This window comes from Caloenas nicobarica, chromosome 3, assembly GCF_036013445.1.
Source record: "Caloenas nicobarica isolate bCalNic1 chromosome 3, bCalNic1.hap1, whole genome shotgun sequence".
Classification (NCBI taxonomy): Eukaryota; Metazoa; Chordata; class Aves; order Columbiformes; family Columbidae; genus Caloenas; species Caloenas nicobarica.
This window is the reverse complement of record NC_088247.1, coordinates 1,807,821-1,830,500: the sequence shown is the minus strand read 5'-3', so window position 1 is coordinate 1,830,500 and position 22,680 is coordinate 1,807,821. Positions and strand designations below refer to the sequence as shown.

The 22,680-nt window shown below is 52.7% G+C and overlaps 1 protein-coding gene across 5 annotated transcripts in view; it reads left to right on the top strand.

The window, feature by feature from the left end:
• Positions 1-22,680, top strand: part of NCOA1 (nuclear receptor coactivator 1) — a 176,600-nt gene that overhangs the window by 131,377 nt on the left and 22,543 nt on the right. For all 5 annotated transcript variants that reach the window (XM_065631320.1, XM_065631318.1, XM_065631319.1 and 2 more), the window contains exons 5-11: positions 8,743-8,837; positions 12,015-12,192; positions 13,260-13,439; positions 14,782-14,877; positions 15,999-16,139; positions 16,909-17,056; positions 18,217-19,564. In XM_065631320.1, coding sequence (XP_065487392.1) covers positions 8,743-8,837; positions 12,015-12,192; positions 13,260-13,439; positions 14,782-14,877; positions 15,999-16,139; positions 16,909-17,056; positions 18,217-19,564 — 2,186 coding nt within the window. The remainder of the gene's footprint in view (positions 1-8,742; positions 8,838-12,014; positions 12,193-13,259; positions 13,440-14,781; positions 14,878-15,998; positions 16,140-16,908; positions 17,057-18,216; positions 19,565-22,680) is intronic.

Here is a 22,680-nt window from a genome sequence, read left to right as displayed (position 1 = left end):
GACTTCCCAGTGCTGCCATGGGTTGTTGGGGACAGGCTCTTGGCAAATGCCTCTGAGAGCGTTAGATGGAGCCGTCATAGAATCATGGAGTCATTTTGGTTGGAAAAGATCCTCAAGCTCATGGAGTCCAAGTGTTACCCCAGCCCTGGCACTGCCCCATGTCCCTGAGAACCTCATCTCCGTCTGTCCAACCCCTGCAGGGATGGTGACTCCAGCACTGCCCTGGGCAGCCTGTTCCAATGCCCCACAGCCCTTTGGGGAAGAAATTGTTCCCCACATCCAACCTCAACCTCCCCTGGCGCAACTTGAGGCCGTTTCCTCTGCTCCTGGCGCTTGTTCCTGGGGAGCAGAGCCCGACCCCCCTGGCTCCAAGCTCCTTTCAGGCAGGTCAGAGATCAGAAGGTCTCCCCTCAGCTCCTGTTCTCCAGCTGAACCCCCAGCTCCCTCAGCCGCTCCCATCACACTTGTGCTCCAGCCCCTTCCCCAGCTCCGTTCCCTTCTCTCAACTCGCTCCAGCACCTCAAGGCCTTTCTTGGTGTGAGGGGCCCAGAACTGACCCAGAATTCAAGGTCCAGCTGCCTCAAGGAGAGGCAGAGCATGAGAGCAGGAGGCGAGTAGTTCAGGCGGAAGCGTCTCCATCACAGATGTCCCGTGCTCCATGAGGTGGATCTCACCCCGGTGTCCCAGGGTGACCTGGCGTCACGGTTGGGCTTGTCACCAATAGACCATCCCAACGGGTGGTGTAAAACCGGCGAGCGCAGGGATCGGAAGGATCCCGAGATCTGCTCTTCTATTTCTTGGCGCTGGTGTTTTCAAGCTCTGAATCTCACAGATTGTATTTTTCCACAGGTTTTTTTTTTAATTCATCGATCAGATAATTTCCTTCCTCCCACTAGAATAAAAAGTTATACAACCCAAGAGCTGCTGATTTCCATACAGTGTTTTAGAGGAATCTGGTATTTGTGGAAGTGAAGAAAGGAGGACTCTGGGCTGGGTTTTCTGCAGCTGCCTCCATGTGAATGTACTGACGTTGAATATGGGGGTGTTGGGCAAATCTCAGCTTCCAATCTGGAATTTTGGTTTAGAGTAACCTCCATCAGCCGGCGATGCTCCGAGTCTTTCCCCCAACACATCCCTCACCTGGCAGATAGGCCTGGACATGCCGTCCTCTTCGGATATCATTTAAAATAATGAAAAAATTCCATTTCTACTGTCTGGTTCCCCTTTCCTGCTGCTTTCCTGCATCAATGCCATTGTCTTCTTCTTCTCTCTTGGCTTTTTTAAACCATATTTTTCCTGCTCCACTGGAAGTTGCACACCTTCTGCCAAGGAGTTTATTTTTATGGCTTTTTTATTTTCCTGTTGGGTTTACGGGACTGATGAACCCCATAGTAGGCACTAATTAATGGCCCAGCTTTCTGTCACGCTCTCGGTCCGTGGCTGCACCGAGTCTGTTCCATCTGATTTTAATTAACTGAAAATCAAAGCTCCTCATTTGAGAAACTACAGATGTGGATTGTTTTGTGTTTTCCTCGCTCGTCTTTTAAAAATCAGATAGAGCTGGCTGAGATCTGGGGGGTTCAGCTGACATCACCCTCTGCGAGGCTGCGGAGCGGGACGGGGAGATGTTGTGCCTGGTGCTCCATCGCGTTTTCCAGGCATCACATCAACGTCTCCGTCTTGTCCTGCATCCTTGGTACCCACCGGGGCACCCAACGCGCTCTGGGAACAGCCTCGAATCCTCCTCGCTTGGGCTCTTTTGCCTTTGAGCCGTTGAATTTTGAATAGAAAAATCCAAACCCAAAGACTTTTGGGGCTGCTGTCATGAGAAATGAAGAATGAACGTTGCGCATAGAAGTCTGGGGTTGAAAACGAGCCCTTGGAGAGTGTGGGGCAGCGTTTGGGTCGCGGGGGCCTCTCCGTGGGGGTTTCCTTGGGGAGCGGCAGCGAGCTCCTCACAACTCAAGACAAAACGCAGTTTATTATAAATTTTTGCTCTGAGTAAGTGGAAACAATTGTTCTGATTTTCTGCGTTCATGACGTTTCTCAACAAAACCCTATTTTGTAGGTTTTATGTTCTGTTTTAGAAGACCCACATGAAAGATATTGTTTTTCAGATACTCCTTTCTCATTTCTGGGAAAGAAAAAAAAAAAGGGCATTTCAACTGCAAAATTTTATGTGAAGAGCAGAATCAGACAGCTGGTATGATTTTAATTTAAAAGATTTAAGAGATGGAGAGACGGTAGCACTTGCCCTGGATGCTGCGGCTGGAGCTCTGTGCGGTGGAGCCTGCGGGGCCGGGGTTGACTCCCCGAGACACGGCAGATGGACATCAAGGCCGGACATCTTCTGATCTCCACCCCTTCACCCCCATTTTCCTTCCTCTTCCACCCTCTGCTTTGGAGTGGCTCTGGGAAGTGTCCCCTAAGCCACCAACCCTGTGCTCCTACCATCACTCTGGTGGCTTCTCCAGCCCCTTGGAGTGTAGGCGCTCTCCTGGCCAAGGGGCTTTGTCTTGTTTTGGGTATAACACGATGTGTTTTGGGTAAAACATGATGAGTTACAGCCCTTTTGGGGACTTTTCTGGTCATGTCCTCGAGCTGCATGGTCGTGGTCTCAACGTTGCTCCGGGGAACGTCTCCGGCCGTGGTCAGGAGGTCACAGCTCCTCTCCACCACTTGCCTTTTCCCTACCTTAGATGCTGGATTTTCTCCCTGTCTTGGATGCCTGATTTTCTCCAGATATTGGGGTTTTAGCTATAGAAGTCTGGAAGCAGAGGGAGGCGAGTGCAGGATCCTGGGGATGGTTTTGCTGTGCCCCATGCCACCAAAATTGTGGTGGAGAAAGAGCAGAAGACCTGAAAAAGGAATGGAGGCAACTAAGATGAACTGGGGAGGCTGGGAAAATAAAAAATAATAATGTAAAGAGGGAAAAGAGACAAAGAAAGGGGAAAACACCAGTGACCCTGTAGCTGTGTGGGCAGGGGGGTGGTGGCACCCGCTTGCCAAAGCCACATTTTTCAGTTTTGCTCTACGCGATGTGGTTTTGGGGCAGAGGGTCTGAGCCAGTTTTTTGGGGGGGTAGATATTGCGCCGTCTCTTTCAGAGGAGCAGAAATAACAGTTTGCCTCTCTCGTGTGTGCTTTGGTCTTTTATTAACAAGAAAAAAGGACTTCGTGCATTGTCGTCTTCTAAAATCAGCGGGGAAAATGCTCCAAACAGATCGGCTGCTCGTCCGCACGCCTCGACTTGCTGCTGTCCCCCCGGCCTGGGCTGCTCCCCGCTGGTTCAGCAGCTTGTCACCCCTCTGTCAGCCCTCGCTTTGCCAGGGGGATTGATTATTACTCTGTTCACCTCCCACCCCCCCTTTTTTTTGCCCCCCAGCATCTCTCCGTGCCGTCCTTCCACCGCGCGAGCCCGGGAGGAGCTGCACACCCTGTGGTACCCCTGGATACGGCTGGGGGACGGGGAGAGCGGCTCTTGGTGATGCCCAATCTGTTCCCATCGCTTTGCGCTGCTGGGCATCGCTTCCAGCATCTGGGCACCCGAGCGCATCAAAAGTAGTGTGGCCAGCAGGCCCAGGGCAGTGACCGTCCCGTGCTGGGCACCGGGGAGGCCAAACCTCCAATCCTGGGGCAGTTCTGGGCCCCTCACGCCAAGAAAGGCCTTGAGGTGCTGGAGCGAGTTGAGAGAAGGGAACGGAGCTGGGGAAGGGGCTGGAGCACAAGGGTGATGGGAGCGGCTGAGGGAGCTGGGGGTTCAGCTGGAGAACAGGAGCTGAGGGGAGACCTTCTGATCTCTGACCTGCCTGAAAGGAGCTTGGAGCCAGGGGGGGTCGGGCTCTGCTCCCCAGGAACAAGCGCCAGGAGCAGAGGAAACGGCCTCAAGTTGCGCCAGGGGAGGTTGAGGTTGGATCTGGGGAACAATTTCTTCCCCAAAGGGCTGTGGGGCATTGGAACAGGCTGCCCAGGGCAGTGCTGGAGTCACCATCCCTGGAGGGGTTGGACAGACGGACATGAGGTTCTCAGGGACATGGGGCAGTGCCAGGGCTGGGGGAACGGTTGGACTCGATGATCTTGAGCATTTCTTCCAACCAAAATGATTCTGTGTTCCCAAGATTCTATGATTCTATCACTCCCAGTCTCGCTGTGCTTTAGCAGCATCCTCCATCCCTCGCCATCGCTTCTTTTCATCCTGCAAAGAATCAGCCACTTCGTGCCAGGAGGTTCGTGTGGTTGCGGAACAGCGAGGCTGAGCTGGAAATGTCACCTCTCCCCACGCTGAGCTTGGCTGCCCGGGCTTGGCACGGGACAAGATTGTTTTCAAAGCGTCCGTGGTGTTCCCAGGCACCACAGTGGCCATCAGTTATGCACAGTATCTATCGATGGTGTTGGGTGACCTGCTTGTAACACACTTATCTCACGATTCAAATCCAATGACCTGATATTTTTGGAGCACCAAGGACCCCGCGGCTCCTATAGACTCCAGAGGTGCCCAGATATCCTTCTGCATATCAGAAAACTGGGGTGTATTTTGAGGAACGCATTTAAAATAGCTCCTCTCCGTGCCGCAAGAAAAAAAAAAAAAGGCTTTAATCACATTTGCGGCAATTAAGTTCCAATCGGGGCCATCGACGTGCCTGGTGTTTATTGTGCGATGGGGATTTACGATGCCCAAGGCTGCCAAAGCCCCAACGGCAGCAGCGCCGGGGCTCGTGTCGCTCCCCTTGGTTTATTTTCCTGTGGATCTATCTGTCCAGCTTTATAATCAGATTATGAGCTTGGGGAACTGGGAATTTGCTCTGTGTTTGCCTGCGTCGAGCGCAGGGGATGCCTGGCCCACGACCGATGCTCCCCGAGAGCATCAGCCTGTCGCCAGCCACAATTAATGCTGGAAAAATAAAAATAAGATTGAGATGAATGGGTTAAGGTGCAAACCAGCAGTTTGCTTGTCATATACTCCTTGATGCTCGGGATGGAAAAGCTAAAGAGCTGCTTTAAGGACATTAACTGAAGATGCGCTGATGCTTGCAAGGGGTTGTGCGTCTCTGGGATGTGTCACCTCGGAGAAGATGAGCAGGATTTTTAAGGGATCCGTCTGCTCCCGGATCCTGGTGCTGCAAAGGTGAGAAGGAGAAGAACTTGTGCGGGAGGGAGATGGTGCCAGCGCATCGTTCTGCCACCCGATCCTCCCAAATAATGGGTGCGGAGCTGGCAGGTGAAACTATTGCACTGAAACAGGAGGAGGATCCTGCAGCCCAATTAGAGGATTAGAGCTGAAAGCCTGTGCGTCGCCTCTGAGTGCATCAATTTATTAAGAGTAGGGGAAAAAAAAAAAAGCCATTTCTCATGCTGTGGTACGTACCAGCTCGCGTGGTTTTGGGTGTTTGGGATGTTTTTCCAGCCCTGGAAGGGATTTGGGTGTCTTCATCAGGAGGGTGCTGCTCCTTCACGATTTAACCATCACTGCTCGGAGGTGGGTTGGGTGGGATGAACTCTGGTTTCTGCTTGAAACAGGGGAAACTGAGGCCCGTGGGGATGAGATGAGCTGCCCAAGGGGTCCGTAGCAGGACGCAGGGGTCAAGGATTTTAGGGTTGAAGTCAGACCGTTGCTTGAGCACCCAAAACTTGTGCGTGCTGGAAACGGGGTGCCCGTCGCTTGTTGGTTTTGGGGCCACAAGAGCAAGTTTTGGGCAAACCCTTCATGGGGTGAAGGACGGAGTTGGGAAGGAGAAACACCCAAAGTGAGCTTGAAAATGGGTAAAGATGTGTCAAATCCTGAGAGGACGCAGAGGTGAAGAGTTTAAAGTGCCACATCTGTGCATTTTGCAAATGTGATTTGATGCCGAGTAATAAACTTTGCATCCAACATGCTGCAAAACAGCAAATGCAATTTAGCTTTTGCTTACGGACAAGTGGGGGGGGACGGCTCCCTTGGTGCCACGATGATGAGAAACAGAGACCAACATCGAGAGAGATGAGCAGGAAACCTCCAACAGTCCTAGAAACCTCTCAGCTGTTTTTTTAATGGATATTTATCCCGAGAAAACATCTCTTGCCCTCTGGGAACTTTCATCAGCCTGGTTTGTTGGTACACAAAGACATTTGGTTGATAAATGTGTATTTATTGATGCGCAGGAGGGTTTCCAGGTCCTACACAAGGCACTGGGAGTTGAGGAGCCTTTTCCCTTGTCCTGCTGTGTTCATGACTTGCTGCCTCCCTCTTAAAACCAGTTTGGGTGGTTTTCCTCCTCCAGCTCTCACCACCACACATGCGTTTGGTCCTTGGGTGTTTTCCGAGCATCCCTTTGGTTTCCCGGCAAATCCCGGGATGTTATTCCTGCAAGGACGGGGCCGCGTCCCCCTGGACCGTGCACATTGTCCACGAATCATCAGCCGCATCCCGCCTCCCCCATCTTTCTTTATACCAACAATTACCAGTTATACAGAAAGAACACGGCTTAATTTTCAGCTACGAGGCTGAATTTGTGGTTCTGGTACCTGGGAAAACCTTGTAAATGGCGTAAAATTAATAAGAGGACCAAGTTTCAAGTCATTTTTTGGCTACCCACAGAGAGTCTTCTTCATTTTTAATCAAAGCTGCCTGTGTGAGCCTGGACCACGGATGCTTCAGGTCTCATGTGCTGTTTTGCATGCTGCACAGCTGATAATTTCCACTGCCCCTCCGGCTGTCCCCAGGACCTTGCCTGTTTGTATTGCAGAGCAAAACCTCACTGGAGCAAAAAGCATCTGCAATCTGAGGTGTCCCTGCTTTCCCCTCGCTACGTGATGCTCGATTAACGAAGCGGGTATCCTCTCCATCAAGATTTAGCTCCCACTTGCCTCTTTCTGCTCATATTCCGCCCAAACTGCATAATTAAGCAGTAATTGATCTCCGTTTTGCAAATACATCCATAGCCCCAGACACGCCTGCTTCCCAGCCATCAAGGTTTATTCTCACCCGTGTCCCGCGGCGGTGGGGACGCTGCTCTCCCTGTTGCACCCAGAGAGGTGAAGGGATTTTCCACGGCCGTGGATGTGGAGGAGCAAAACAAAACCTGGACAGGCTGGAGAGTTGGGCGGGGGAAAATTTAATGAAATACAACAAGGGCAAGTGTAGAGTGTTGCATCTGGGCAGGAACAACCCCAGGTTCCAGTATAGGTTGGGGAATGACCTATTAGAGAGCAGTGGAGGGGAAAGGGAGCTGGGGGTCCTGGGGACAGCAGGGTGACCATGAGCCAGCACTGGGCCCTTGTGGCCAGGAAGGGCAATGGGACCTGGGGGGCATTAGAAGGGGGGTGGTTAGTAGGTCGAGAGAGGTTCTCCTTCCCCTCTACTCTGCCCTGGTGAGGCCGCATCTGGAATATTGTGTCCAGTTCTGGGCCCCTCAGTTCCAGCAGGACAGGGAACTGCTGGAGAGAGTCCAGCGCAGCCACGAAGATGCTGCAGGGAGTGGAGCATCTCCCGTGTGAGGAAAGGCTGAGGAGCTGGGGCTCTGAGCTGGAGAAGAGGAGACTGAGGGGTGACTCATTCATGGGGATCAATATGGAAAGGGGGAGTGTCAGGAGGATGGAGCCAGGCTCTTCTGGGTGACAACCAGTGACAGGACAAGGGGCAATGGGTGCAAACTGGAACACAGGAGGTTCCACTTAAACATGAGAAGAAACTTCTTCATGGTGAGGGTGCCAGAGCCTGGCCCAGGCTGCCCAGGGAGGCTGTGGAGTCTCCTTCTCTGCAGACATTCCAACCCGCCTGGACACCTTCTGTGTAACCTCATCTGGGTGTTCCTGCTCCGGCGGGGGGATTGCACTGGATGAGCTCTCGAGGTCCCTTCTGATCCCTGACATTCTGGGATTCTGTGAAACAGCCCCGGAACACCAGCCACACCGTGGCTCCCTTGCCCGCAATCGCCAGCTTTCTCACATCCCACTTGCCACCCGCCTTTGGCTGCTGGATTTACCCCGAATTCCTCGGAGAAGCTGCGAGACGTGGCTGGCACCTTTCGGGGGAGTGCAAGATAAATAACAGGGCTCTCTCTATGAGTTTTTGGGTTGTTTTGTTTTGGTTTTTTTTTTCCCCCAAAGGGATTATTCAGCAATAAGGGTTTTCCTCCAGCAGCATCACCTGCTCCGTGTCGGATGCTCTTTTCCCATCCTCGGCTGACCAGCATCCATGATATTCCCCGTATATCCCTGGTAGGAGCTGCTTTATTTTTCCTCCAGCAGGATTCCTTTGGCACAGCGTGTTCTCTCTGAATTGCTCCAAGCGTGGTTTTTTTTTTTTCACAAAGTGTTGTCCGAAAAGTTCCAGATCAAATATTGTAGCTTGCGCTGAACTGGATATACCGTTTCCTTTTCAAAATGTTGATTTTGGATGTCTCCTGCAGGCTTCTGCCTAAGATGGGTTTTTCCTTCCTGCTGGCAGTAGATTGTGATCGAATGAGTGCTTTTGTGTTATAATCATTAATAAATAGTTAGAAATGCCATTATATCTTCATGGGACCGAGGGATGAAATGCAAATGCTGGAGTTTTTTGGTGCACATCCTGCATTGCCTCTTAGTATTTTAGCATCATAGAATCGTTTTGGTTGGAAAAGACCTTTAAGATCATCGAGTTTGACTGCTAACCTCACGCTGTCAAGTCCACCTCTAAACCATGTCCCTAAAAACATTATTATAGGCAATAACTCAGTAGTAAAATGACCTTTTTTTTGGCTAAACCGTCCCTTTTCCTTTGCTACAGAGAAAGCAGCTGATGATGAAGTCCAGAAGTCCGACATCTCGTCCAGCAGCCAAGGCGTGATTGAGAAGGAGTCTCTGGGACCTCTTCTCCTGGAGGTGGGTGCTCAAATGTTGTTGTTGATGCTGCCAAGGTCTCGCTACTGCCCTAAAAAAGTGAAATACAGAGGAGGAAGGCAACGGGGACGGAGTTGGGATGCTCTAAACCCAGCTGCATCCCTGGCCTAAGTTGCAGGTAAACTGATTTTAGTCCTTCGTGTCAGCAAACGCATTGGAAAGTGAGTCTTGATGGAACTTGGACTTGGTTAAGTCAAAGCTGTTCTGCGTAGCTTCTTAATATCAGCATTAAAATATCGAGTTGCTTCTGGTTGGGAGGTGAGTTAAGTCTTGTGGTGGGTGGTTTTCAGCAGATCTGAATCCTCCAGTGCTCTGAAAAATAGGGAGGATGAGGAGAGTGCTCTGCGTTTCTGTTGCCATCAATAAATCAGAAAGAATCCTGTCTCAGGAGGAAGCTCTGAGTTGGACCTGATGGGGTATGGAGAAGGTTTTTATGTCAAGGTTTTATTATATCCAGGCCCCAGAGAGAACTTCAAATCCAAAATGGTTCAACCGGTGATTTCACAGAATCAGAATCATCAGTTTCTCAGGGGGAGGTTGGGGTTGGGGGGATGACGATCACCCTCCCACATCCGCCTTCTTGCCTTGAACCCACCTGAGAAAATTACACTTTCACAACCCAAAAGGAAGCCGCGTCTGATTCGTTTAATTAACTGTAAGAGCATAATTGCCGACATGACACAGCCCGATGATTTGCTCTGCGTTTTCTGGTGGGAGCCCAAGAGCTGGGAGGTGAAATGTGGCATCGTTTTTGAGACAGAAAACCAGCCTGGGTTTCAGGATACCTGGGGAGAGAGATTTCACCCCCCTGCATCACATTTTTGGCCTCTTCTGCATCTCCAAAAGATGGAAGGATCAAATTTGTGGAACGGCTGGAAAATGGGTGCTGGAAATGTGTGGATGGAGTTAAGGGGGAGTTGGATACAGAGGTGCTGGGTTAAAAGAGGCAAAAATGCAGAAGGGGTTTAGAAATTAGGCTGGGAAGGTTTTGAGGAGTGCAACAGGCACGGGAATACAAAGTGATGCAGGAGAAGAAGGCAGAACCTCAACAAAACACCAGGATTTGGGTTAAATTGGGAGAAATCATCCTATGAGAGCAGCGGCAGAGCCAACAAATCCAAGAGAGAGAGAGAGCAGCGTCCCTAAATCCACCGTAAATCCGCCTGTTTCGCGGCGTGGTCCTGGGGAACGTGCCTTTCCATCGCCGAAATGATGAGCGTCGTTCAGCTGGGTCCATCCCCTCGTGTCCGTGTCCACACGTGGGAAAAGGCGGCTCGTTGTGGCCCTTGGGTGATGGGGAATGAAGCGAGGACAGCAGCACATCAGCAATAGAAACAGCCTTGGAAAACCTGAGGTCTTGACTGAAAAAAAAAAAAAAAGGAAATTAATTAAATCAGCCAGCTCACGACTCCAAATTACCCTTCGTGCTTGGGCTGGGTATTGATGCGTCCTTTCTGCAGAGATGCGTTACTGCTTGGTCGACGCCGCTTTGTAAACAACTCCCCCTGTATTATGCGATTTAAAATTCATATTTAGACGGCGGTTATTATCTATACAGGCTGAGGAGTCATTTCTTAATCGTTCTCCTCCCGTGCGCTTGAGTGGCTGACCCCAACCCATGCGCGAAGCCCTTTGCGGATGCCAAGCCCTTGCCGCGCCGAGTTTATTTTCCGTGCGGATTGATTGCAAGGAGCAATTAGTGGTTTCGCTGGTCCCCAAGCGCTCCGCAGCCCAAAAAACATCCCCCAAGTGCCTTCCAGCTCCTTCTGGGAGCCCTGGGCTCAGGCGGGGTTTGCAGACCCGGAAAAGTGGAGGTAAAAAGGGCCATTAAAAAGCACTTTGTTCATTTTTAGGAAGGTTTTTTTGCCTCTTTGACTTGTTGTTTTGGGCTTGACTTCCATAACTAATTAAGCTGATGAGGTAATTTAATATTTTAAGCCGTGGAGAAATGCTCAGCTGGTGGAATGGGGGGTGTGCAAGTTGGATCTGCCCACCGGCTGCCGCCTCTTCCCTGCTCCCCCGGCCCCCAAAACCAGCATCACCTGGAGAAAAGGGTCCAAGTGGGGTTTAAAATCCATCCAGGGGCTTTTTATATTTTGTGGGTGCCTGAAGTGCAAAGGCTGGTTGTCTTGGCAACAGCTGGGAATAAGGCAAATTGCCGCCAATCCACCAGAACCATTTTGACAAACGATTTCTTTTTTCTTTCTCTTTTTAAATGCTTCCCGTTTTTTGTGGTTAAATGTTGCTCTACAGCAAAACCTGGGGTTTTTTTTCAGAAACTGCATTAAATAAAGTTCCATCGGAGTCCCTCACTGCCAGCACGGGCAAACGGGAGGACGGGGAGGAGAGGGCGATGCTGTGGGTACCAATTTTTGGGCGTCCCGAGTTTCTCCTGTCCCTGCACCATCTCCAGCTCTGAAACACGGCCAGATCTTGTTGCAGGATCACAGTCCACTGGAGCTTGCTGTCGATGAGCAGGATAAGTAGGAATTAGGTTCCAGAAAAAACAAATCCTGCCTGGATGAAACATTTTAGGTGCTTGGAAGAGCGTAAACTGGCAATCAGCCTTCTCAAGGGGTGGGCTCTGCAGCTCTGAGTTTATTTCGTAGCACCAGAAAGCTACGGAAGAAATTACCACCCCGTACCATGGTAGTTAATTAAAAACCATGATGGTGTCCTCGTTAAAATAAGCAGAAGATCTCCCGGTGGTGTGTGGTTTGGTCTGGGTCGTGCTTGTCCTCCTCCATTCAATTCCAGGGCTGAATTTGCCACTTGCATCCTAAACGCATGAAAAAAAAAAAACCAACCCAACCCAAACCAAACAAAACCCTCATTCTGCACGATGCAAAGGCTCTGTCATTCTTGGGCTGTAATTAAGCAAATCAAGCATATGCTTAATTTCAGTGCCTTGCCAAATTAGAGCCTTTCTGCCTGCTCTGGCCCTTGGCAGAGGATTGTTTCTCCTCCACTGGCACCGTCCTTAGTGGCAGGAACGTCCTTAGCAGAGGAGGTTGCAGACCTGGAGACGTGTTTTAAGCAAACGTGCTGTTATTTGATCGTTGCTGGAACACGGAGCGGGGATGAAGCCAAGGTGTGCAAGGCAGAGGAAGGTTGTCCAGGGTCAAGGAGCATCCTGACCTCGGCTTCTTCCCCTTGCAGGCGCTGGATGGCTTCTTCTTCGTCGTGAACCGTGAAGGGAGGATTGTCTTCGTCTCCGAGAACGTGACCAGCTACCTGGGTTATAACCAGGAGGAGCTCATGAACACCAGTGTCTACAGCATCCTGCACGTGGGGGATCACGCTGAGTTCGTCAAGAACTTGTTGCCAAAGTCTCTGGGTAAGAAAACCCTTGAGGTTGTTTTTTTTTTTTATCAGCTGGTGCTTGGAGAGCGCTGTAAAAAATGCTGTTGTGTCTTCAGTGATGTTGGCCTTATAGTGTTTTTTATATTATTTATATAGAATCATTTATATGGGAAAAGGCCTTGAAGATCATGGACTCCAACCGTTCCCCCAGCCCTGGCACTGCCCCATGTCCCTGAGAACCTCATCTCTGTCTGTCCAACCCCTCCAGGGATGGTGACTCCAGCACTGCCCTGGGCAGCCTGTTCCAATGCCCCACAGCCCTTTGGGGAAGAAATTGTTCCCCACATCCAACCTCCCCTGATCCCTCATCCCCTCACACCTTGGAAGAAACACAAAAGGCAGATGAGCCTTTTCCAAGTAGCTTGACTTAAAAATACATGTTTTGCTGAAATTCACACTCGTCTTCCTCCTGGGTAAATACGATGATGTCTTTAAACACCCAAATCTATTGGCACTCATCCGATTGAGCCTGTAGAGGTTCAGGCATTGTCTTTTCCCTGTGGTTACCCAGTTTCAAGCTGTGTATTTTTCCTTTCCTTGGATGTTACAAGCCCCTCAGCTCTTCTTGGAGAGCAGGTTGCATGAAAACTTGAGAATCTGCTGGTGGCAAAATCATATGGGTTGAAGATGGATATCCACAAAGATGATGTAGAGGGTTAGTGAAATCATTCAGCTAGTGCCCAGAGGTTTTTGGAAAAGCCAGGTTATAGAAAAAAGGGGATTTTTTTGCTGCTGCAGTTCTAAAAGCTCTCGCTGCTGCTCCCCAGAAATGGGGAGGAAGCAAAGAAAGAATTAATTTCTATGGAGATGTTTAGCTGGACTTGCTGGAAAATTGCCATGAGCATCGTTTTGGAGGGTTTCAAGTACAACAGCAAGAGGCAGGAGCCCTCCCAGGCTCTGGAAGTGGCTCAGAGACCCCGTGCCTCAGTTTCCCTGCCCGTAAGATGGAGATGATAGGACCTACCTCCTCAGAAAGTCACAGGGGGACATGTGCATGGTACAGCTCCTAATAGCCCTTCTTTTTTTTCCTCCATCCCCCAGTCAATGGAGTTCCTTGGCCTCAGGAAGCGACGCGGCGCAACAGCCACACGTTCAGCTGCAGGATGCTGATCCGGCCGCCCGACGAGCCGGGCACCGACAACCAGGAGGCTCGTCAGCGCTACGAGGTGATGCAGTGCTTCACCGTGTCCCAGCCCAAGTCCTTCAAGGAGGAGGGAGAAGGTAGGAGAGAGTGTCCGCTGCTTGTGAGGCAGTATTCGGGCAGGAGGGGCAGGAGGAGAGGTGGGATGGGGATCATAGAATGGTTTGGGTTGAAGGGACCTTCCCAGCCCCCCCAGTGCCCCCCCTGCCACGAGCAGGGACATCTGCACCAGCTCAGGTTGCTCAGAGCCCCGTCCAGCCTGGCCTGGGATGTCTCCAGGGATGGTTCAGCCACCACCTCTCTGGCCAACCTGGGCCAGGCTCTCACCACCCTTCATTGTAAACAATTTCTTCCTCATGTCTGACCTGAATCTCCCTCCTTTGGTTTCAAACCATCACCTCTTGTCCTATCACAACAGGCCCTGCTCAAAAGTCTGTCCCCATCTTTCTTCTCGGCCCCTTTTAAGTCCGGAAAGGCCACACTAAGGTCTCCCCAGAGTTTCTCTTCTCCAGGTGAACCCCCCAACTCTCTCAGCCTGTCCTCCCAGCAGAGCTGTTCCAGCCTCGGATCATTTCTGGGGCTCCTCTGGCCCCTCTCCAGCAGCTCCATGTGTGTCCTGTGCTGAGGACCCCAGAGCTGCAGGGGGGTCTCACCAGAGCGGAGCAGAGGGGCAGGATCCCCCCAAACCTGCTGCTCACCGGGCTGGCGACACAGCCCAGGACACGGGTGGTTTCTGGGCTGCCAGCGCACATGGCCGGGTCATGGCCAATGTCTCACCCCAGCACCCAAGTCCTTCTCCTGGGGCTGCTCTCCATCCCTGCAGCCCCAGCCTGGACCGATACCGGGGTTGCCCCGACCCAGGTGCAGGACCTTGCACTTGGCCAGACCACGGTGCTGCTCGCACGTTTTTGGGCTGAATCGCTTCCCTGCAGGCAGATGTCCTCAGGGACTGGGGACAGTCAGGGTTCCCTCGGCACCGTGGGGGCCGTTGCTTTCCTGCCAATGCCCTGACAACTCTCCTTTTGGTGTCCCAGCTATTATTTTTCCAGCGCATTAGCTGGATTAATCCATTGCGGTTTACACAAGAGATCATGACTGGAAGGAATAAATTATGGTATTTTATGACCAAATACTTTGCCTGAAGCCGACAGTTGCTGGCTTTTAGTACTGACTTTTATTGTACAATGCTGCCAGATCTGAGAAGCCTTTACAATTAATTTCTCCAAGCACTGGAAACCTCTTTTCCAGCAAATTTTATAGAGTTTAGACAGAGCCTATTTGCTTTGAAGGGCTCAGGGTAAACACTCCCAGGGCAGGATATGGCAATCAAGCCCAGCAGTGGTATTTAAATTAAAATTTTAAATTGCAAGTGGTGGCTGTAGTGTCTGATTTTCATATTCTTGGTCCCTTCTACTTTGGCAGATTTCCAGTCGTGTCTGATATGCATCGCGAGACGATTACCTCGACCGGCAGCCGTCGCCCCCTCTGAATCCTTCGTGACCAAGCAAGACACCACAGGTAACATCCCAGGGATGCCGGGGGGTCCTGGCTCCAGAGGATTTGTTGTCTTGGGGTGGAGATGGGTCAGTGGTGCAGGACCCCAGAGCGTGAGCCTTGTCCTGTCCTTTGCAAACGGACCGATGGAGTTGACACCTCAACTCGAGACACCTCAACCTATCCAGGAACACCAGAGCCATGTCATGCACACAACCCCTCTCTGCTCCCTTGGGTTTCGGGGGCTGTTGAGGTTGCTGGTTGATGAGAATGAAGTAGTCGTCACTTTAGAATCATTGAATCACAGAATGGTTTGGGTTGAAGGGACCTTCTCAGCTCCCCCAGTGCCCCCCCTGCCATGGGCAGGGACATCTGCACCAGCTCGGGTTGCTCAGAGCCCCGTCCAGCCTGGCCTGGGATGTCTCCAGGGATGGTTCATCCACCACCTCTCTGGCCAACCTGGGACAGGCTCTCACCACCCTCAGCACAAACAGTTTCCTTCTCATATCTAACCTTGGTCTCCCTGAACATTTCAGATTGGGTTTGCTCTCATTCAAATATTGCTTTGTAGCCACTCTGGTGACCATCCTCCTGGTGGTTAATCATCACTCTGGACTTCCCTGCAGCCTGAAAATCCTCAATGAATGTTTTTTCTGCCCACTGCTCCCTGTCCATGGCTGTAAAACACCCAGCAAAGCTGCCTGGGGTTTCATGCCGAGGGAAAAGCAGGCGGCGGGTCCTGCTTGGAGGATCTGCTGGTGTGGACAGGGTGGCCGGAGGGTGTCCCACCGGGTGAGGGTGTGAATCTCGTTGGACTCGATGATCCTGAGGGTCTCTTCCAACCAAAATGATTCTGTGAATCTGGGGACCTAAGATCTGGAATAGCGAGGGTCCCTTCACAAAGAAGTTCTTCTTGTTGGGTTTTGTGTCTGCTTTGGCTGGCCAAGGTGTGCGTAGAGGTGGCACAACCCAGAGCAAACTCCCTGAACCTCCACCTCCTTCTGGAGGACATCCTGGTGTCCTCCTGCATCTGCTGCCTGACACCAAATAGGACCTGGCTTCATTTTCCACATTTACAGACCAGTTTCTGCTGAGGGACTTCTCACGCCGTGCCTGAGTAACATGGCTTCTCTCTTTCCGCCCAGGTAAAATCATCTCCATCGACACCAGTTCCCTGCGAGCCGCTGGCAGGACGGGCTGGGAGGATTTGGTGCGAAAATGCATCTACGCTTTCTTCCAGCCACAGGGCAGAGAGCCGTCCTACGCCAAACAGCTCTTTCAAGAAGGTAACTGGGCTCCTCTTCCCCGCCGGAGCGTGGTACTCCTCGCCGGATAAACGCTTTCTGCAAAAATGGATGCTGCGATAATAATCACAAAGCGCCAAAGGGAGAGGAGAAAGGGCTGAGTAACGCTGGAGGGGCTCCTCTCACCTTTTGGGAAATACAGAATTGAGACAAATATGAGCTAAATATGATTTTACATTTTTTTCCCGTGCCATCCGCAAGCGCCATCCCCAGTGTCTAAGCAGAAGCAGCAGCAGCTCTTTCGTGAGCATCTTTGCTCTGTTACCTCTCTGATGAGCATCTTTGCTGTTGATGAGGATTCTCAGGACAGGGAGGTAGGAAAGGCAGGAGCAGGAGGTCGCTGAGCCCCTGGAGAGCTGTAACTTTGCTGGGGTTACATCCTGCTGCACCTTCCCAGCCGGGCTGGGGTTCGCCAGCTTGGACATTCTGCGCTGGTGGTGGCCCCTTCAGAAACTCTGAGCACTCAAGGATGGCACTGGGTGGATTTAGATTTGGAGTTTGGAACTGGAGAAGCAGCTGGGAGGATTTTGGTGCCACTGTGGTTATTCGTAACCCTCTTATTTTCTCCATATCTGGGGTTGGCACACATGCAGCATGGGCTTTCGTTTGCTGGGAAGGTGGTTGTCCCAGGCAGGGCAGGTTCTCTCTCTCCTCTGCTCCCTCCATCCTCCTCTTGGTACTTGTAGGGTGTTGTGGCTTTTGCCTTGAGTTTCTAAGTGGGGGTTGAGGTGTTTCTGGTTGTCTCCTTCAGTGATGACACGCGGCACGGCCTTCAGCCCCTCGTACCGATTCACCCTGAGCGACGGGACGGTGCTCAGTGCCCACACCAAGTGTAAGCTCTGCTACCCCACCAGCCCAGAGATGCAGCCCTTCATCATGGGCATCCACGTCATCGACAGGTACGTCCCCAACCCACCGCTCCAGAGGCGTGTCAGCGCCTGGGTGGGCGATCCAGGAATCAAAGCGTCCCTTAGGATGAGTGGAAACGGCCTCAAGTTGCGCCAGGGGAGGTTGAGGTTGGATGTGGGGAACAATTTCTTCCCCAAAGGGCTGTGGGGCATTGGAACAGGCTGCCCAGGGCAGTGCTGGGGTCACCATCCCTGGAGGGGTTGGACAGATGGACATGAGGTTCTCGGGACATGGGGCAGTGCCAGGGCTGGGTAATGGTTGGACTTGATGATCTTGAGGGTCTTTTCCAACCAAAATGATTCTGTGATTCCCTCCAGCGGAAGGAGGACCCACGGGTGGTCTGTGATGCTGCTTTGGAGGTGTGATCCCCATGAGGAACCTGAGGCTGAAAACCAGAGCTCTGTTGCTCTTGATTATTGTTATTTCATGAAGAGGCGGCCCTGGGAGTTCAGGTGGAGGTTTATAGACATGCTTCAGATTTCTGCCTTGCCCTAGAGAACTTTGAGGAGGGAGAGGCTCTGACAAACTGGCAGGACAGGGAGCGGTGAGGCTGTGGACCCGGGCTGTGCTGCAGAAACACGAGGGGGCTGGAGGAGGAGAACGCTGCAGAGCATGGTCTTCCTCCAGCCCTGGGAGAACCAAAGACCCAGAGAAGGTGATGCCTTTGGGGTTTAGCCAGGGAGCAGCTGTGATCCCGAGCAGCGTCGCATTTCTGGGGAGATGCTAAAGCTGCTGTACCCCATCCATGGGGCTGAAAGGCATCCTGAAGGGCTGATGGAGATGGGAAGGCTGAGACCACCAGAGCTTGTGACCTGCTGCTCTCCAGGCTTCAGAGCTCTGCAACATGGCCAGACGTGAAGAAATTTTTCACACTGCGGGTGGTGAGAGCCTGTCCCAGGTTGGCCAGAGAGGTGGTGGCTGAACCATCCCTGGAGACATCCCAGGCCAGGCTGGACGGGGCTCTGAGCAACCTGAGCTGGTGCAGATGTCCCTGCTCATGGCAGGGGGGGCACTGGGGGAGCTGGCAACGTCCCTTCCCACCCAAACCATCCTGTGATTCTATGGACAGGGGTGCAGGAGCTGCCAGAGTGGCAGTGAAGGTTTGGGCAAAGCCTCTTGTGACGTTTCCTCTCCTTCTCCTCTCCCGCAGGGATCATGGCATGCTTTCACCCCAGGAGAACACTAACTCCGCCATGTCCCTTCCCCGGGTCAGCCCCTCGCTGAACCCCAGCATCTCCCCGGGCCAAGGCATGGCCCTGCCGCCCTCCATCCCTCCCTCCAACGGCAGCATGTTGGCCACCAACGTCAACCAGCAGCCAGGCGCCGGCCTCCACAACAACAGCAACTCCAGCACCAGCCAAACCAACTTCGGGTGTTCACCTGGGAACCAGATCGGAGCCAACGTTGCCTTAAGCCAGGGACAAGCCGGTCCCCAGAACAGTAACCACACGTTGAACCTCAACAGCTCGCCCATGAACAGTCCGGGGATCACCCCACCACAGTTCATGTCCCCGAGGCATCGGGTCAGCCCGGGGCTGGTGCCCAGACCCCGCGTGCCCGGCAATCCCTTCTCGCCCACCATGCCCACCATGCACTCTCCCGTGGGCATGGCCAACAGCGGCAGCGGGGCCGGCGGTGCCACTGGTACCACCAGATCCTTTCCCGGCGCCCCCATGAACTCCATGCAGGGCTTGGCCGAAGGTCCCAGCACCCCGGTGGGCTACTCCACGCCACCCCCTGTGCTGAGACAGCTCAGCTCGCAGAGCTCGCCCGGCCGCCTCGCCATGCAGCCCATGAAAGCCGAGTCCAAGGACAGCAAGGAGATCGCCTCCATCCTCAGCGAGATGATCCAGTCGGACAGCGGGGCAGGGGACAACAAGCCACTGGACTCGGGCGTGCTGCACACTGGCGACAGGCTCTCGGAAGGGGACAACAAGTGCTCCCAAGCGACCAGCCACAAGCTGGTCCAGCTTCTGGCCAGCACGGCGGAGCAGCAGCTTCGACACGCCGACGCGGACACGAGTTGCAAAGATTCGTTGGCCTGCGCGGGCACCGGTGGCACCTTGGCCTCCGGAAACCCTCCCAGCAGCACCTGCCCTTCCTCCCACAGCTCCCTGACCGAGCGGCACAAGATCTTGCACAGACTCCTTCAGGAGGGCAGCCCTTCAGACATCACCACCCTGGCCATGGAGCACGAGAAGAAGGAGAGCACCCCGAATGCCACCACCACCCCCGCGGCTCCCAGCCAGCTGCCAGGAACCCCGGACATTAAACTGGAGCCGGACACGCTGAAGAAAAAAGATGTCAAGGATCATCAGCTCCTGCGGTATCTGCTGGACAAGGACGAGAAGGAACTTGCTGCAGCCCCGGCGCTGAGCCTGGACGACGTGAAGGTGAAGGTGGAGAAGACAGAGCAGATGGAGCCCTGTAACACGGCCCCGGTGCCGCTCGCCAAACCTCCTGCCACGGAGGAGGTCAAGCTGGAGACGCAGGGCCAGGTGAGTGGACCCATCTGTGTCCGTGCTGGTGGGCTGCTCTTGACAAGCTGGGTTTTGGGGACAGTTTCCTCCAAATCTGCTGGCGTGGGCTCTCCACAGCAAGGTGGTGGGCCTCGGAAGAGTGTGGGGAGATGTTGTGTGGCTGCCACAACTTTCTGTGTTGGTGCCACCTTCTCCAGCACTGGTGCCACCTCCTCCAGTGCTGGTGCCACCTTCTCCAGCACTGGTGCCACCTCCTCCAGCGCTGGTGTCACCTCCTCCTGTGCTGGTGCCACCTTCTACAGTGCTGGTGCCACCTTCTCCAGCGCTGGTGTCACCTCCTCCTGTGCTGGTGCCACCTTCTCCAGCGCTGGTGCCACCTTCTCCTGTGCTGGTGCCACCTTCTCCTGTTCTGGTGCCATCTCCTCACGTGCTGGTGCCACCTCCTCCAGCACCTGTGCTGTCCCTTCTTGTCCAGATGCTTCACGTTTTGATAGCTCAGACCTTCAAGGTGATGTTGGGAAGGGAAGGAACTTTATGGAGGTGTATAAAACTGAGAAAGAAACACAGCACATCACTGCAGGCGGTGGGATTGAGTGAGGAGAAGACCACGTGCGCGTTGCCATGCAAAAAGGTTCTTAATTCTGCATCTCTGGGCACATTCAGGGCTTGTGTCCCAGGGAATTTTCAATCCCTTGCCCTCTTGTTGGCTGCGATTAGCAATTATACGGGCCTTTTAGTTCTCCTAAAAGTATTATTAAATTGAATAATCCAGTGACAGATCTCTGCAATAGAGATTTGGGGGTATAAATATTCATTACACGCTGCTATGAATAGAAGAGATTTCTTATTTTTGAAAGCCAGGGGAGATGGTAACACGGATAAGGCTGCTTAATCCTTTTTAAGCAAAGAGAAGAGAGCGGCTGACATGAAGAGCAGGGCTGATCGCCCGCTTACGGACTGCGGCAAATACGGCTTTGGAGATCAGGGATGAATAACGGAGCTGGGAGAGCCTGGGGTGACAAACACACAATAAGTCTCTTAATAAGGTTAAGGGCTCAGTTGGATTGGGAGCCGCAGTCAGTTATTCTGTAGGCAAGTGGGAATCGCACTCCTTATCTCTTTCTGTAATGCACTTTCCTGGTGTCATCAGCTGGATGGTGTGTCCTCCCCATCACCTCCCATTTGAGATCCGTCATCATGGGGAGCGGCTGAGGGAGCTGGGGGTTCAGCTGGAGAACAGGAGCTGAGGGGAGACCTTCTGATCTCTGACCTGCCTGAAAGGAGCTTGGAGCCAGGGGGGGTCGGGCTCTGCTCCCCAGGAACAAGCGCCAGGAGCAGAGGAAACGGCCTCAAGTTGCGCCAGGGGAGGTTGAGGTTGGATGTGGGGAACAATTTCTTCCCCAAAGGGCTGTGGGGCATTGGAACAGGCTGCCCAGGGCAGTGCTGGAGTCACCATCCCTGGAGGGGTTGGACAGACGGACATGAGGTTCTCAGGACATGGGGCAGTGCCAGGGCTGGGGAACGATTGGACTTGATGATCTTGAGGGTCTTTTCCAACCAAAATGATTCTGTGATTCTATGACCTAGATTAACATAAATTGCCTCTGGATGAGGAAAACTCAAGGTAGAACCTGTTTATTTTGGGAGGCACATTGGAGCTGGCTGGTGGGGAGTGAATATGCCCATGGAGCTGGGTACCCACCACGATGCTCCTGCAGAAAGAGCATCCTGCAGGGATTCAGGCTGGACATGAGGAAGAAATTTTTCATACGGAGGGTGGTGAGAGCCTGGCCCAGGTTGGCCAGAGAGGTGGTGGATGAACCATCCCTGGAGACATCCCAGGCCAGGCTGGACGGGGCTCTGAGCAACCTGAGCTGGTGCAGATGTCCCTGCTCGTGGCAGGGGGGGCACTGGGGGGGCTGGCAACGTCCCTTCCCACCCAAACCATCCTGTGATTCTGTGATTTGCTGAGCATCAGTGCTGGTTCCAGGTCCTCCATCCTCCGGAGAGGCCAGAAAGCCCTATTAATTTAACGAGGCTGCGTGAGCTAATTGTGCTGTGCCCGCACACAGGCGCACGGAGCTGGGCCGGCTCCAGCCTGGCCGTGTTTATCAGCCCCTCTCCTGCGCTGCTGGAAGCAGCTGAGCATTTTTAGGCTCCTCCGTGGCTTTTCGGTTCCAAGTATCCCTCCCCCAGCAGCTGGAGAGCATCAGGATTATTTGCTGGAACGTACCGAGTGCTTCCAAAGAGTTAAGAAAAGAGCCTGGAGAGGGTTTGCGGAGTCTTAAAATGGATTTTCTGAGGAGCGAACAAGCCCTTGCTGCTCAGCAGCTCAGGACAGAGTTTCATTTCCATGTGTTTTCTGTTAGAGGCTCCTCTGGTGGGGAGGGGGAGCTGCCGTTTCATATAAAATCTAGCCCCTGCTAGATTTTTGTTTTCTTATTTTAAAGATCAAAATATCAATTAGGAGCGACATGAGTTGTGGGGTAAGCTCTGCAGCTCGCCTTCAGCCTCGAAGGAATTATTTTCTTTCCTGATTTATCATACGGATTCGCCCTGGGTTTGCTTAGAGCCACCCGTTCGCGGGGTTAGAACAAAAAATACTTAGGTAAGGCTTAGAAAAGAGCTAATAGAAATTGCGGGAGTTAAAAAAATGAAAGGAAAATCCTAATGATCTGAAGTTCGCAATAAAATCATGGGGTTATTTAATTTGTGCAAGGATTTTGTTGCCCAAGCGGCTCGGGAGGAGAATTATCTCCACCCCGCGGGCAGGGCCAGCCAGGGATGAAGGTTTGCTGGGTGGGCACCTCCTGGAAGCATCTCCATCCTCCTCCCCGAGCTGATTTCACACGTGGGGCGTCCCACGAGCCGGCTGGGCAAGGGATGGAAGGCAGAGATGTTGTCCCTTGATTTGCCTTTGGGTTGTTTCTTGTTTTGGAACCTTGTTTCTCCCGGGAGCTGAAGGTTTGGGGAAGAAGCTGCCCAGAAATATTCAGCCACCCTGTGTTTCTGTAGAATCATAGAATCATTTCAGTTGGAAGAGACCCTCAGGATCACCAAGTCCAACCATTAACCCACCCCGACACTGCCCCATGTCCCTGAGAACCTCATGTCCGTCTGTCCAACCCCTCCAG